Source organism: Coffea arabica, chromosome 11e (assembly GCF_036785885.1).
Source record: "Coffea arabica cultivar ET-39 chromosome 11e, Coffea Arabica ET-39 HiFi, whole genome shotgun sequence".
Taxonomy (NCBI): domain Eukaryota; kingdom Viridiplantae; phylum Streptophyta; class Magnoliopsida; order Gentianales; family Rubiaceae; genus Coffea; species Coffea arabica.
The window spans coordinates 45,169,388-45,183,559 of record NC_092331.1 but is presented as its reverse complement, the minus strand read 5'-3'; the positions used below and the strand labels follow the sequence as shown (position 1 = coordinate 45,183,559).

The window sequence follows — 14,172 nt, the reverse complement described above, 5'->3', positions numbered from 1 at the left end:
TTGTTTTTGTTTTATTTGTTTATCTTGATCGGTAATGGGAGGGACAGTGCCGAAATTAGTGGGTAATGGATTTTGGATAATGGAAGACCCAAAAGTTGATAATGAAATAGCCATAGTTGTGTACCAAACACCATCAATGATAATCATTATTCGCTCATTCCCATTGAGGGGTGCAAAACCACCCAACCAAACGGGCTGTAATTTACATTGAACGGTTTAACACATTTTTTTCTTTTTGCCCGGTAGCTTGAAAAGACAAAGTCGTCAAACAGGCAATTTGTCAGTACGAGTTTCACAAAGAAGAGGAGACAATACCACAGTTTAAAGAGCATATTCTAATATATTAGACAAGTTAATAAGTGTAGCTTTCAAATAATGTCCTCTACACTTTTTTGGTAAATGTCAAGAAATTAATATTATATTATAGATACCTTTAAGGAAACAAATTCCTAGATCCTGGTAGCATGGTGGATATTATCATTTATCATGCAAAGAGTACTTATTGGCATTCAACTTGCTATAGATTCATATACTTATGGCAGGTTCATATTCTACTATTATGCATGGCTTTTGTGTTAAATTATCCTGCCTATGTAAATGTCGCAGCACTTAGGATACCATTTTCATTTTATTTTTCATGTTTTGACTCTTTCTTCTTTCTCTTATTCTCCATTGCAATGTCCCTCTTGCTCTCTGTATCTAGGTTCTTATATTCCTCTCCTCACAAGTACTACCTTCCTCCGTAAAAGAAAGTTAAGGAAAATTCATTCAAAAATTCAAGTTATTTCTGTTCAAATTGGATATGGCTGGCACCTAGGATCTATAAGGGAAAGAAACCAATCAACAAGTGAAGCTGCAATTATCTCTGCTTATTTTGTTCTAAATTATTACTGAAAGTTGCTTTTTTTTTCCCTCGTGTTGGTTCAATTTCATTCTATGCGTTAGATATTCTGAGGATTTCCTTGGTTGATAGTTCTTGAATATTTCCTTTTCCTATATCATGTAATAGTTCTTGAACTTTTAAAAAAATTTCTTTTTTTTTTTTTACTTTGCTTTGATCAGATTTGGTTTTATGCCAATTTTTTTTGGGAATTTTACATGATTTTCTTTAAATTAGGATTCATAAAATCTTCATGGATTTGGTATTAGGGAAGACCAAAGTGCTTGCTACAGTTTACGTGCCAAAGATTGGGAGAACGAAAATGAATACCTGGAAAAGGCTGGCTTTGGGGTCATTTGGAAGCCAAAAATAAGGCAAATAGGCAAGGATTCCTCTATCTTTTTTTTCACTTAGTTTCTGTTGATTAATGAAGATACACACACTTAGTTGTATAAATTTGATCAATGATCGAGGAAATAGGAAAAAGAATGTGAGATGACATTGAAGCAGACTTTGCGAGGTTTCTGCCTTTCGAATGTTCGTCCAAATATTGTCAAGTGATAATGTGAATTAGGCAAGTCAGTAGTCACTATGAATGACATGGTTGATTTTTACATTGGATGCATTTGATACTACTATTTGGAAATGATTTCGATGTTGTAATAGGGCCTTTGGACAATGACAATGGGCAGACACTAATGAAGTTGCCATAAGTGATAAGCAAAGTGAAATTTCATATTCTTGAGTTAGCCGAAATGATAGAATTGATGTCCTGTCTCTCTGCTAACTCAGTTCAAACCTCTCCTAGGGATCTGGCTGTCGCACGGGTTGCATCGGACGGGATAATGGACTTCATCTATTTAAACAAATTTAGTGAATTTTATCGAGCATAATATTTGTTGGCTAGAAACGTTTTGAGCATATTAACATCTGGTGGGCAAGCATGGGTAAGAGGCACCCGAAATTACAGAATTGTACCTTTGAGTGTTCATTTGGTATGATACCTTCTTATTCTCACAAAACTTCTTAAAAGCTGAATAACCTTCTTCCTCTTTCTGATATTTTGACCCAAAAAAAATGTCTACCTTTTCTGGTTGTTTAGTGTCTTCATGTTTTTTAAACATTCTACAAATTCAGTGAATTGGTAAGTTACAGCTATGGATTCAAACTCGGTAGCTTTATGGAAGTAGTACGGTGATCATTGTTTGGCTTCTTTACCTTGATTGTAATAGCTTCTTGTCTCCTTCAGGTTTTAAGTGTCATTAATATCTTTTGAGTGTTAATATTTTTTCTATATCGTTTTGATTCTTAGCATAATTGACATCTAGAGCATGGATTTTAATTATATTTTCTCTATACTTATGATTTCATTGGTGGATGAGTTCAGGAAAAAGAAAATGGCTGCTGAAGAAGAACTTCCTTTGAAGCTTTGATACAATTATATATGGAAGAGAAGAATGACAGTGGAATGTCTTCATCATTTCATGCATCCATCGAGAGGGTTTTGTGGTGGTACTAAAAAGCATGTACAGTCATTTATGAAGTCGGATTCATTCAATTAATTTCCAACTATGTAAAGTCTGTTCGTGTACTTTAGCATAAGCTCATTCTATTTTAGTATCATCCCCAATTTGTCCCTCATAAGTAAGTTACACTCTCAACAAATCAGAGCACCCATGTAGGCAAGTTCACACATTGTGCTACCCAAAAAACTAGTGTATATATATATGTATGAAGTGCTAACTTGGTACTTCTTGTGAGCAGACCTACAATTATTGTGAACATGAATACATGAAACCAATTAATTGATGAACTGATTAAATTATGCGATAATATCATAAACCTTTCCTGAGGTTTCTCATCACTTATTTTCCTTACTTTTGTTGTTTGTGTAACAAAATTTTTAAAAATTCTAAACTACACTTTTGCTAATTTTAGTAAATGAAAAATACTCCTAAACCACGTTGTTTACTTCAATAAAAACCGCAACCTAAAATACAATCTCTTGTAGTAATACCACATCACAAAACTATATTCTATATAAATATAAATTTGAAAAATAAAAAAGATATTTGAAACGAAATACACTAGTACAAATTAAACTCTATATGCTCAAAATTGATTTTGTTATAAATCTTATTTTTTTTCCCAACCTCTTCTCAACTCATGATATAAACCTTTAAGTTGCACATATCACAATAAAAACTTATTCAAAATAAACAAAAAAATCATACCCCACTTATTATAATCATAAAAAGAAAAGGGCAAAAAAATCTAATTTACAAATAAAAAATTACATAGTCATCAAAAAAATGAGTAAGAGAAGAAGGTGAATTTTTTCTTTTCTTTAATTTTTTGAGCTCTATTTATTTGATATGTAAATTACGTATCCAGTGAGGGTTCTTAATATAGTCATTTGCAATTATGAGGGAAGGTAAGTGATATTTTTACAACTTCGAGCCTGTTACGTGATATTAGGAGAAACCTTGGAGCAGTTTCTGATATTTTCACTTAAACTATACTAATAATAATCAGGAAAAAAAGGGAAAAAAAAACCGCAACATAAGGGAGTACTCTACGCAGGACCAAGGTCAAATCTTATAATTTGATTAATGGTTGGATGATTCGATTTTTCGTAGTCATAGACCACGAACCTATTGAGAATTTTATTCTAGTAGGCGGAAAGATCAAGTTCCACTTCTGTCATATATCAAATCTTCATTAATTGTACTACATTTTTTATATATGATCATATAATTACCATGTTAAATTTTCTTTAACCTTTTACTTTCTTCTTTTGCTCTATAGCATGAGATGAACTTCCTTTTTGGATGAATAGATCTATTACGTGTGTGAAATCAACACCAATATTGGTAAATGAGCAACAAAATCAAAGATCATAACTAACTACTCTCTAAGGCTGCAATTCAGCATAACTTGAGCTCAAAATGCAATTTCATTCTTTGTATTTCTCTAAGCTGGGAGATACTTGACCAAAATAATTATCGAATAATTTTGGAAACCTCCCTTAACGTTTCTCATAATATCACCTAGCACCTCTGAAGTTTTCAAAATCATAATTACTTACCTTCCTTGTGGGTTTGATAAGACTGTATGTTCCCTTTAAAGGTTACAAATTGATAATATTACCCTTACAATTTGAATAACTTTTTACTCATAAAGCTAAATATGTTTAAATCAACAAATCTATTGTTAAAAAAAAAGTCAAATTGATCACTCTTACCATACTATAAAAACTGTAGATTGATACATTTAGACACTCTTATCATATTTTAAAAATTATAGATTAATATATTTTAACACTCTTTTTCTATAGCGACCAATTTCAAAAACTTTTTTGAAGGAAGTATATTATAATAGATGATGTTATTTAAGTTGTATTCAAAATTTTTAAAAAAAAATTCGTACATGTAGTTTGATATAACCTACACTTATACCAAAAAAATTATAACTGCCCAAACTTTTTTTTCTTTTTAGTTCAAAATAGCATCTATTATGATGGGTAATGGCTAATGTGTTGTTGCAACTTTATCCTTTGTTACTTGTACTTCCTAGCGTTTTTTATCTTTACTTGTTAACTTTATTGACTTTTATTTTTGCTACAAATTTCATAAATATGATAGGTGTAGTAATGGAACTAAAATATTTCTCTCATATTATATGTATTGTGTAATGATTTTTCCCCCTAAGGGTCCGTTTGGTTCATGGGATGACACAGGGTTGGATTAATTATCCAGTATCATCCCATGTTTGGTTGTGTTTCATACATGAGATGACACATCATACCTAACAAATAGGATGATAAAATTTTAGACTAATTTATCCTTACAAAAAAAAATACAAATTTGTACTCTTACAATTATTTTATTAATATTTTATAAAATATTAAATTATTTTGTTAAAAAGAATCTTCAAATTAAGGGGTGCTTTGGTCATTAAAATAATAATTTTATCTCATCTAATTTTCAACAAAATACAAGATATAATTATTTCCCAACATATATTATACAATCTAGAACCAACCAAACACCAGATAATTTGAATTATTTTATTTGAGAATAACTCAGCCCAGGATTAATAATTTAATGATGTGTCATCCCATCTCATCCGATCCGTGAACCAAACGAACTCTAAAGGGGCTAAAATGTTACACAAAGCATCAATTTAAATATTTAAGCGAGGTAAATGAGATTTTAGAAACTTCAAGTGTGTTAAGTGATATTAAGAGAAACCTCAAGAGAGGTCCCTAAGGTTTCTGAAATTATCCCAATTATTCTCAAGTTTTAGTTTTCGGATTTCCAAATTGTCACCATGCAAATAAGAATTCGAAATTCATAGGAATTACGTTTGACACTACAAAATACCATGACATTAAACCAAGTGGACATTTTATGTTTTTGGCCATGTGTATATATTGCCTAAATTTATTTGGCTAGGTTTAAATTATTTTATTTTTGTTAATAACAACTAATCTTAAACTTTTTGACATTTTAAGTGTATTTTTTTGTTAATAACGATCAATCACCCATATTATTATGCTTAATTTACCTTCTTACTGTGATTAATTTTGGTCATAGTTTAGAATATTTACTAAGCTCGTTAATGACAATCAGTTACCACTTTGTTATCCTTAATTTTTGTATTTATATAAAGTATGAAAATTATATATGTTTACTTATATTCACAATCAATCACTTTTCCCACTCTGAATACTTCCACTATGCACCTGCCGAATAACAAAACCATATAAATTACTTAACCCATGTCCATGGCATGTCCTTGATTCAGTCCTGAGGAAACGAAGAAAAACAGAGCCACTTTGGATGTTCAAGCATCAGAGGCTCATAAAATTCCATAGTTAATAGTTTTGTTTTTGCACTTTAACTTTTCATTTTATGAAAAATAAGATACAACCTTTTCTCTCTCTTTCTTTTAATCTTTACTTTATTTTCTTTTCATGGGATGATACTGAAATATTATTGAACACATTATGATACTTTTTCCCTTTCTACCAATAATATTGCTCTAGAATATGCACGAGCCTAACTAACAGACAACATTGATTTCTAAATTAATTTTAAATTGAAGTTTTGTTACAATTTGCTCACTGTTAATTTGATTAATAACCTTAACTTTAAAAAAAATTACCTTAATTTTATATTGATTGTTTACAATATTTTTTTTAGTGCTCTTGCCTAACTCTCATTTTGTTTGGTATATTGCAAATTCTTTTCAAAATTTGGCTAATTTTAGGTTTTACACGTAGGGTATGTTTGTTTGGACTGAAAATATTTTCCCGAAAAGGTTTTCCAGAATTTCTGGTGTTTGGAAGCAAAAGAGGTTGGAAAATTATTTCAGCTGGAAAATGTTTTCACGCCACCGGGTGGAAAATGACTTCCACAACAATTTTCCTGAAGTTAATTTCCGACGGCTTCAGGACTCATGAAAAAGGAGCTGGTGAGAGTTGCAGAAGTTTTTTAACTTCTCTGTCTTTGAATGCTTTGTCAAGTGTCCTCCGTAAGACTATCAAATCTCGCTTCCACTTCCAGATCCGTACTTTGCCACAGCCAAGTTATCTCTTCTATTTGAATAAATCAACTTACAAGATTCCGCTGAACAAAGTGGACTTTTTTCATTTTCTCCACGAAAAACAAGAAGGCCAGCCATGAAGATGATGAAGGCCGTGAAGAAGCTCAAGTTCTGGTCAAGAAAGCAGAAGAAGAAGAAGAAGAAGGCATTGTTCATTGATAACCCACCACCACCACCATGCCATTGTCAGTACCAATATTACTGTCCGCCGTATGAGCCCTCTGCTCCACCATTACCAACATCATCATCTTCATCATCATGGGTTGAGTACGATCACGAGGCTCAAGACACCGTCTATGCAAACTCTAAGTTTATCTCATTCACCTCATCAAACCCAGCTCAAGTTCAAGATCCCACATTTGGTCCGCAAGACTTCGGTTCGGTTCCACAACCCAGACCGCAAGATCCTACAATGCCAGCTGCTGCCAGCATTACTTCCTATCAGCAGTACATGGTGCCAAATCCTGCTTACGGTGTTCCACTTCTACCTCAAGTTCGAAGAGAAAGGAGGGGTGGAACCTTTGGGTGCATGTTTGCCTTCAGAGCTCATTTGTTTCGTTGCTTCTTTCCATGCTTCCACATTCGGGAAGCCAAAAGGTGATCAGTTTGCTCCTCTGCATCAATGCCATCATCAGCAAGAAGCATCATGTAACGACAAAGGATTTTCCTTTGGCACAAGTCTATTGATATTTCTGGAGTATGAATCGTATAATGCCTTGCATGAATGGTGAACCGCCAGGAATTTAAGTAATAATGGTTGGCGACCTTCCCCTCTTTTTTATCTTTTGCTATCTTATTCCTTTTCTCTATACTCTTACACAAAAACATCTATGAAGATACAGAAAAATCTAGATATACAGTGAGTCTTGCCTTTTAGAAGTTTTTTCGGAGAAAAATTGATTCTTTTGCTATTTTTGGGACCGTTTTCCATTTGGAGATGGATTTTCGTTTTTGTTGAGCAATATTTTATATTTTGGCATATATTTGCTTTGTATACATTGAATTGTTCCAGCTTATTACCAATTCGAGTTGGAAAATTCAAGAATTCATGGTGTAATATGAATAAATATTTTATAAAAATGATAATATGATTATAATGGATAGAAACTAAAATTAACTTGGAATGAAATGAATGTTTTAAGAGTAGAAAAATATTTGCAATATATCAACAAACATATCAAAAAATATTTTCATTGACAAACCAAACACCGAAAAATTATGAAAAAAGGAATTCGAAAAATATTTTCACTTAATAACCAAACACTGGAAAATTATGGGGAAGGAAGTAATTTTCCAGGAAAATGACTTCGATGGAAAATATTTTCCCTAGAAAAATATTTTCAGTCCAACCAAACGGACCCGTAGTATATCCTTTTTTCCATTCTCAAACTATATTTGAATAGTTGATCAAAAAATATTTAGTTTTCAAAACTTATACTGCAATATTTAATCGTGTTGTTGAATATAAAATGACCCATGCAAATGCACGGAAAAGAGACTAGCTTCAGATAAATTGAAAACCATAACAAACTAAAACTGTATAAAAATCTAGCATTAGAACTTCTCCAAAATATACAATCATACGTTGCAATATTTTGCAAACGAACATTTTAAATTTTAAATTCTATTTATTTTGGTAACTAAAACAAAGAAAAGAAAACGAAAATTCTACTACGCCATTAGATTTTTTTTCCTTCCTTGTCTTGAGAAAATTGTGGCTACAACTAAAAGTCATAGTACAAACTCTAAGTTTATAATCTTCCACATGTCCATCAACGGGTGGTCCATATAAAACCATGCTGTTGCACTAGCAAAGATACGATAAGGTACAAATGCAAAATTTTGCAAATTCCTTCCAAAATTGTGGCAAAAATGGCCATTCCCAATTCTCCAGAATGGTCATTAGCTTCAATCAATCATATGAAATCATCCCGCAATCCCATTCCAATTTCCATATTCTCAGAACCCTTTAAAAGCCATCCCATTTTTTCCCTCCTGTGTTTGAATTCCAGAGCTTTAATCGCAAAGTCTTCAAGTTGTTCATCAGTACCAGTCTTGGAAGATGCTTCGTCCACCACTTCACCAGTAATTCAGTTGGACCTGAAGCTACAAGATCTTGATGATCAAGTTTCCAGCTTACCTGAAACAGAGGATTTGAATGGTCTTATCTGTGCTTTGTTTGAGGATTCCAGAACTGAGGAATTAGCTTATGATTACTATGAAAGAGCTAAGGACAAGCCAGATTTTAGACCAAAGAAATTGACCCTCAAGCTTGTTATCAGGTACTTAATTAATTCAAGAAACTGGGGTCTGTTATATTCATTGTGTGAAGATTTTAAAAGTTTCCAAGTCTTGCCTGATGGTTCTACATGTTATAGATTAATTAGTAGCTGCAGTAGAGCTAGAAAATTCAAACTGGTAAATACTTTGCTTGGAATTTTCTCAGCTGATGAAAGTATTGCTTTTTTGGCTTTTGATGCTGCCATGAAAGGCTACAATAAGTTGCATATGTATAGCAGTTCGATTTCATTGTACGAGCGTATGAAATCGAATGGCATTGTTTTAGATTCAGGCTGTTATTACCATATAATGGAAGCCTACATGAAAATTGGAAGATATGAGAACGCTGTTTCACTGTTTGAAGAGTTTGAAACAAAAGACTTTGGTTCTACCCCATTTACTCCGAAGATTTACTGGATTTTGTGTGAATCACTGGGGAAACTAAGACGGCCTTTTGAGGCTCTTGACTATTTTAGAGAAATGACAAAAAGAGGTATTCTGGAGAATCATTTGTTTTACTCCTCTCTGATTTCTTCATTTCTTAGCATGCGAGAAGTGAAAATGGCTGAAGAGCTTTTAGAGGAAGCTGAGAGTAAGAAAATGCTGAGGGATCCAGCTTTGTTCTTGAAACTTGTATTGATGTACATTGAAGAAGGATTGGTAGAAAGAACTCTTGATGTTGTTAAGATGATGAATCGCGTTAGCATCAGAGTTTCTGATTGCATCCTCTGTGCAATAGTTAATGGCTTCTCTAAAAGAAGAGGGCTCAATGCTGCAGTTAAGGTATATGAAGATCTTATATTGCAGGGCTGTGAACCTGGTCAAGTGACCTATGCTTCAATCCAGAATATCTATTTCCGGCTTGGACAATATTTCAAAGCTGAGATGATATTCTCTGAGATGGAGGAAAAGGGATTTGATAAATGTGTTGTGGCCTATGCTAGCATGGTTGCTATGTATGGGAAAACTGGCAGGGTGGGAGATGCAATGAGGCTTGTGGCCAAAATGAAGGAAAGAGGCTGTGAGCCTAATGTTTGGATCTACAATTCTCTCCTAGACATGCATGGAAGGGGCTTGAACTTGAGGCAAGTCGAGAAAATTTGGAAGGAGATGAACAGAAGAAAGGTATTGCCTGATAGGGTTAGTTACACTAGTGTTATAAGTGCATATAGCAGGGCAAGGGAGTTTGAAACATGTATGAGATATTACCAAGAGTTCAGGCTTAATGGGGGAGCAATTGATAGAGCAATGGCTGCTATCATGGTTGCAGTCTTCTCTAAGTTGAATAGAGCTGATGAATTGGTTAAGCTTTTGCAGGATATGAAGACAGAAGGCACCAAATTAGATGTCAGACTATATAGGTCAGCTTTGAATGCTTTAAGGGATGCTGGGCTGCATGTCCAAGCAAAATGGTTGCAGGAAAGTTTTGGCAAAACTTAGGTTTCAGGCTAGAAAACCAGAAGCCACAGAATTTCTACAAGGTAAAAATGGACATAAGATTCAACTTTCCAAGAGGAGTACTGGCCAAGGTGCAGTAATACTGTACAAGTTGATTCTGTAATTAACTGATTCCTTCTGAATATCATCTGATACTGATTGTCATCAGAAAAGCAATTCAAGTTGAAGGATGACAATGATCCCATGATTTCTACTCCTCCAGACTATGGAGGAGTCTTCCTCATTTCATTCCACTGATACAGAAGCAAACAAAGGAGTTGAGTGCCCGAGCAAAGCAAACAAGTTTTAGTGCATTTATCAGAATACCACAAAAGCAAACAAACTTTGGTGCATTTACTTAGATATTTGATTGCCTGAACGTGAAGCAAATGACAAAACAAAGAAGTCGACCGAGTAGCCATATAATTTGTCCTACTTACATAGAACTATGCATGTAGATGTTTCATAAATGTATCTAATACAGATTATCCGCTCATTACTCTCTCTCTCAAACACGCACACACCAACTGTATGGATATATATATGTGCTTCTGCTCTTTTGAGGTGGGTCATTCCACTACATACAAAACAAAAGCAGAATTTAGACCTCACATACTTAGATTAAAGCTAAGAGACCAAATCTTTGCATTCAGTAAACTGATAAGTTCTTGATATATATATTGTTCTTAGAGCATCAATACATGCTAAAAAATGATTTTCAGCCACTTGTACAGAATATCTGCATAATCTTCAACTGGCCAATCAGCTCACTACGTGTCTGATTATTCATGTGTTCTATAATAGTAGCTTTTGATTCGTCTTTGGGACTTGATAACCAAATGCTTCAGATTGTTACATTTCTGTTCCTCCTTTTCTTTTTTTTAAGCGGCATGATCTCAGCTTGGAACCATTAGCAGGGATAATTAACAGCATTTTTTTTAGGCCTTGCAACCGGGGACATTATTTCTTCTGATGATGAGAGTTTCACTTAAGAATTCCCTATGTTTTTCTGACTTCTGTTTTCCTTGTACTGTCTGCTGGGGTTTAATTGGCTCCAGACCATCGGTACCCCCACCTGAACTCTCCCCATAGGGAAAGATGTGGCATTCCATGGATGTAATGAGAAAACCAATATTCCTGGGATGCCTCTGATGATTCTATTTGTCCTCTTGATGTGAAATGTTTCCTGGTTTAGTGTAAAAAAGGTTCAAGAATTCCACTGACGACTGTAGTGAGACAATTTGGCCTCATCAGTTTTGAGTAAATGCATCCCTGCAGATTCATAGGGATCATATCAGTCATTAACATAATTGTTATAATTGTTATAATTAGTACTGTCCTTCTAAGCTTCCTCTCGGTAGTGTGGGGATAAATTTTGCACGGAAACACATTATGTTTCTGCAGACTTTCAATTTTTTCTCTGTAAGCTAACATCTCTCGCTTTGTCTACCACAGTCAAAACTTTTGCAAGGATGAGATCCCTCATGTTGATCTGACTTTTACGTGGTCTTCCAATCTCTGCCCTGAGTCCAAGCCTCTTCACTGCTAAGGTTGTGAGACAATGTTCTACAAGAGTGATAAACTGACTCTCTTATCCATGGCATAGAATCACAGAGTTTCCCAGTTCGTCTCTTTCAACCCCCCTCATTGTTCTCCTTTTGTTTTTGACTGATATATAAGATAGACAGTGTCTACGGGAAAGCCAATTTTTGTGATTTTTAAATGGATGTTTTACTTAAATAGTAGTTAAAAGATTTAAAGCTTTCTTGGCAACTATTCTTGATGCTGAGAATGCCGTCTTTGAAGGGAAAGAACACGCTCTTGTCTCAATTGAATCTGAAGGACTCGTTCTCATGCCTTGCACAGCCAAAAGTGAGTTCAGTTTCCCTAGCCTGAAAGGTTAACTTCACTAGCTCAAAATCTCTGCACCGATCATTCTATAGAGGATGAAACAGTAGCAGCACATAATAGGGGCTGTTCGTCAAAACATTTGACGGATTAGCGCTGAGCTGTGGCAGTTGACCCCTTATGATGTATGCCCCTTCCTGTGGCAGGTTTCACCGAGCCACTTCGAGGTCAAGTTGGCCTTCTTTCATAAACTGAACGCATGAAACAAAGAAGTGCATAGTCTTCTTGTTCAACAAGCTTTTCTTAGTTTTTTTTCCCCCTTCTCCTTTTTGGCTTCTAATGCTTTTTGACCTTACCTTAGTTTGGTTTCTTATGCAAATCTGACTCCATATCTGGAGTTGTTCTTGGTGAACGCCTCATATGTCGTTCCATAATACTGAACTTCTTCCTAGCTGTTAATTCGAAGTAGTTCAAGATTGAAATGGGACATTGTCCCCTATAATATTTGGTTTGCCTTGTTTTTATATCCAAATAATGCTTGCAGGAGTACTAAAATTATCCATAAGAATACCGAACTTCTGTTACTTTCTCACTAAAAATTTCCCATTTCCTCTTGCTTTCCATGACTTTCCTGGCTGAAATCCAATAGAGTGACTGTAACAATAGTGCAACTTAAACCTCTGCAGTGCCTGTATAGCCCCTAAACAAGAAGGAATCTCCTCAACTAGGTTCCAAGAATTCAAAACTAGGGGAAAGATGATCTTCTATAAGTATTCCACTTTACAAAGTCTGATGGCTCTAACTTCAAGAACTTTAGTCGACAAAACTCTCCTCCTAATATGTCCCATGTTTTACCTACGAATGCACCACTTGATAAATTGAGAACTTGAAGATTAGGCAGTTTCTTCCCAAAGGTCTATATTTCGCTCCATGGAAGGCAAAATTTGGACGGGGTTAACTTCTTAAGAATTGTGGGAAAGTTGAACTCACAAGAATGTTTCCCCGTGCGTCTATATTCCACTTTCAGTGATTCAAGCCCAATATTGGAAATCCATTGCAATTAGAAGAATCATCCCATGAATCAAAGACATGCACAACTTAGCTCTCGAAGACTTGGTAAGGCATCCTGATCTGTTCAGCATATTCTCGATAACACAAAAATGGTGTGGAAAGGGATTGTAAAGTATCAAACTTCGACGATTTCTTGAGAGTGTATTGTGGCAAAGTACAAAAGTATGAGCAACTTTGTATTTTGAAATGCCTGAGTCTTCCCAAGTTCCCGATAGTTGTTGGTAATTCAACAATTCTATAGGTTCTCAGTAGCAACGTTTGCAAGTTCTTGAGATTGCCTGTTTATAGTGGTATCCTTCGTATGTAAAGTTTCTAGAGATGAGAATCCAATGGGAACTAAGTGAAATATGCCAAGACAATACCATTGATCCTACAAAGATCTAACACTCCGAGAAGTTTAAAGTGGTTAGAGATAAATGAAGCATCCTCGTATGATTCATGCATTCCTGCAGAGTAAGACTGTATTAGAGAGCAGACACACCAGTAGGAAGGTTCTGATTTAGCTGCAAGATCTTTCAATCCAGAGTGGACACATGGTATCCGCGTGGCTTAAATTCAGTATGGGCACCTGAAGATGAATTTAAAGGTTTATCATGACCATTTAGTTAATGCAGGAAGAACTCTTCTGTAGCTTTTGAACGGGCAAAACCATAAAAGAGATCATGAGCACGGCTTGCTTTGACACCTCCATTAGATCGTCTTTTGGAAACTAGTACGAGGCTAGCTTCTAGCAATTAGATCGTTCAAATACGTTTCAGCTGCATTCTCTAACCTTCCGTTCTCGTCATTTTGCATTTCAATGAATCCTTCTGCAATCCATGCACTCTTCAGCCTATATGTCAGGATTTCTTTGCCGACCAGAAAGGCCGCAAAATAGAGAAAACAAGGCTTCACATGATTTGGCAATTTTTGATGACTGAGTTCTAGTATATCCATGCAGTGTCCCGGTTTACAATAAGAGTAAGGTGTAAAAGAGTCTGATCAAGTCAAGCACTCTAATGTTCAAGATTACTTGATTATTTTAGCAAATTTAAAATTGTACTCAA

General features: G+C 34.8%; 2 protein-coding genes across 2 annotated transcripts; both read left to right on the top strand.

Annotated features, from left to right (window-relative positions):
- Nucleotides 1-6,566: 6,566 nt before the first annotated feature.
- LOC113718326 (uncharacterized) lies at nt 6,567-7,091 on the top strand. The gene has a single exon (XM_027243238.1). The coding sequence runs from the start codon at nt 6,567-6,569 to the stop codon at nt 7,089-7,091; it is 525 nt and encodes a 174-aa protein (XP_027099039.1).
- Nucleotides 7,092-8,285: 1,194 nt separating this feature from the next.
- Nucleotides 8,286-10,703, top strand: LOC113717571 (pentatricopeptide repeat-containing protein At5g13770, chloroplastic-like). The gene has a single exon (XM_027242318.2). It carries the CDS (start codon nt 8,363-8,365, stop codon nt 10,208-10,210), a length of 1,848 nt encoding a protein of 615 aa, XP_027098119.1. The 5' UTR covers nt 8,286-8,362; the 3' UTR covers nt 10,211-10,703.
- Nucleotides 10,704-14,172: the final 3,469 nt, after the last annotated feature.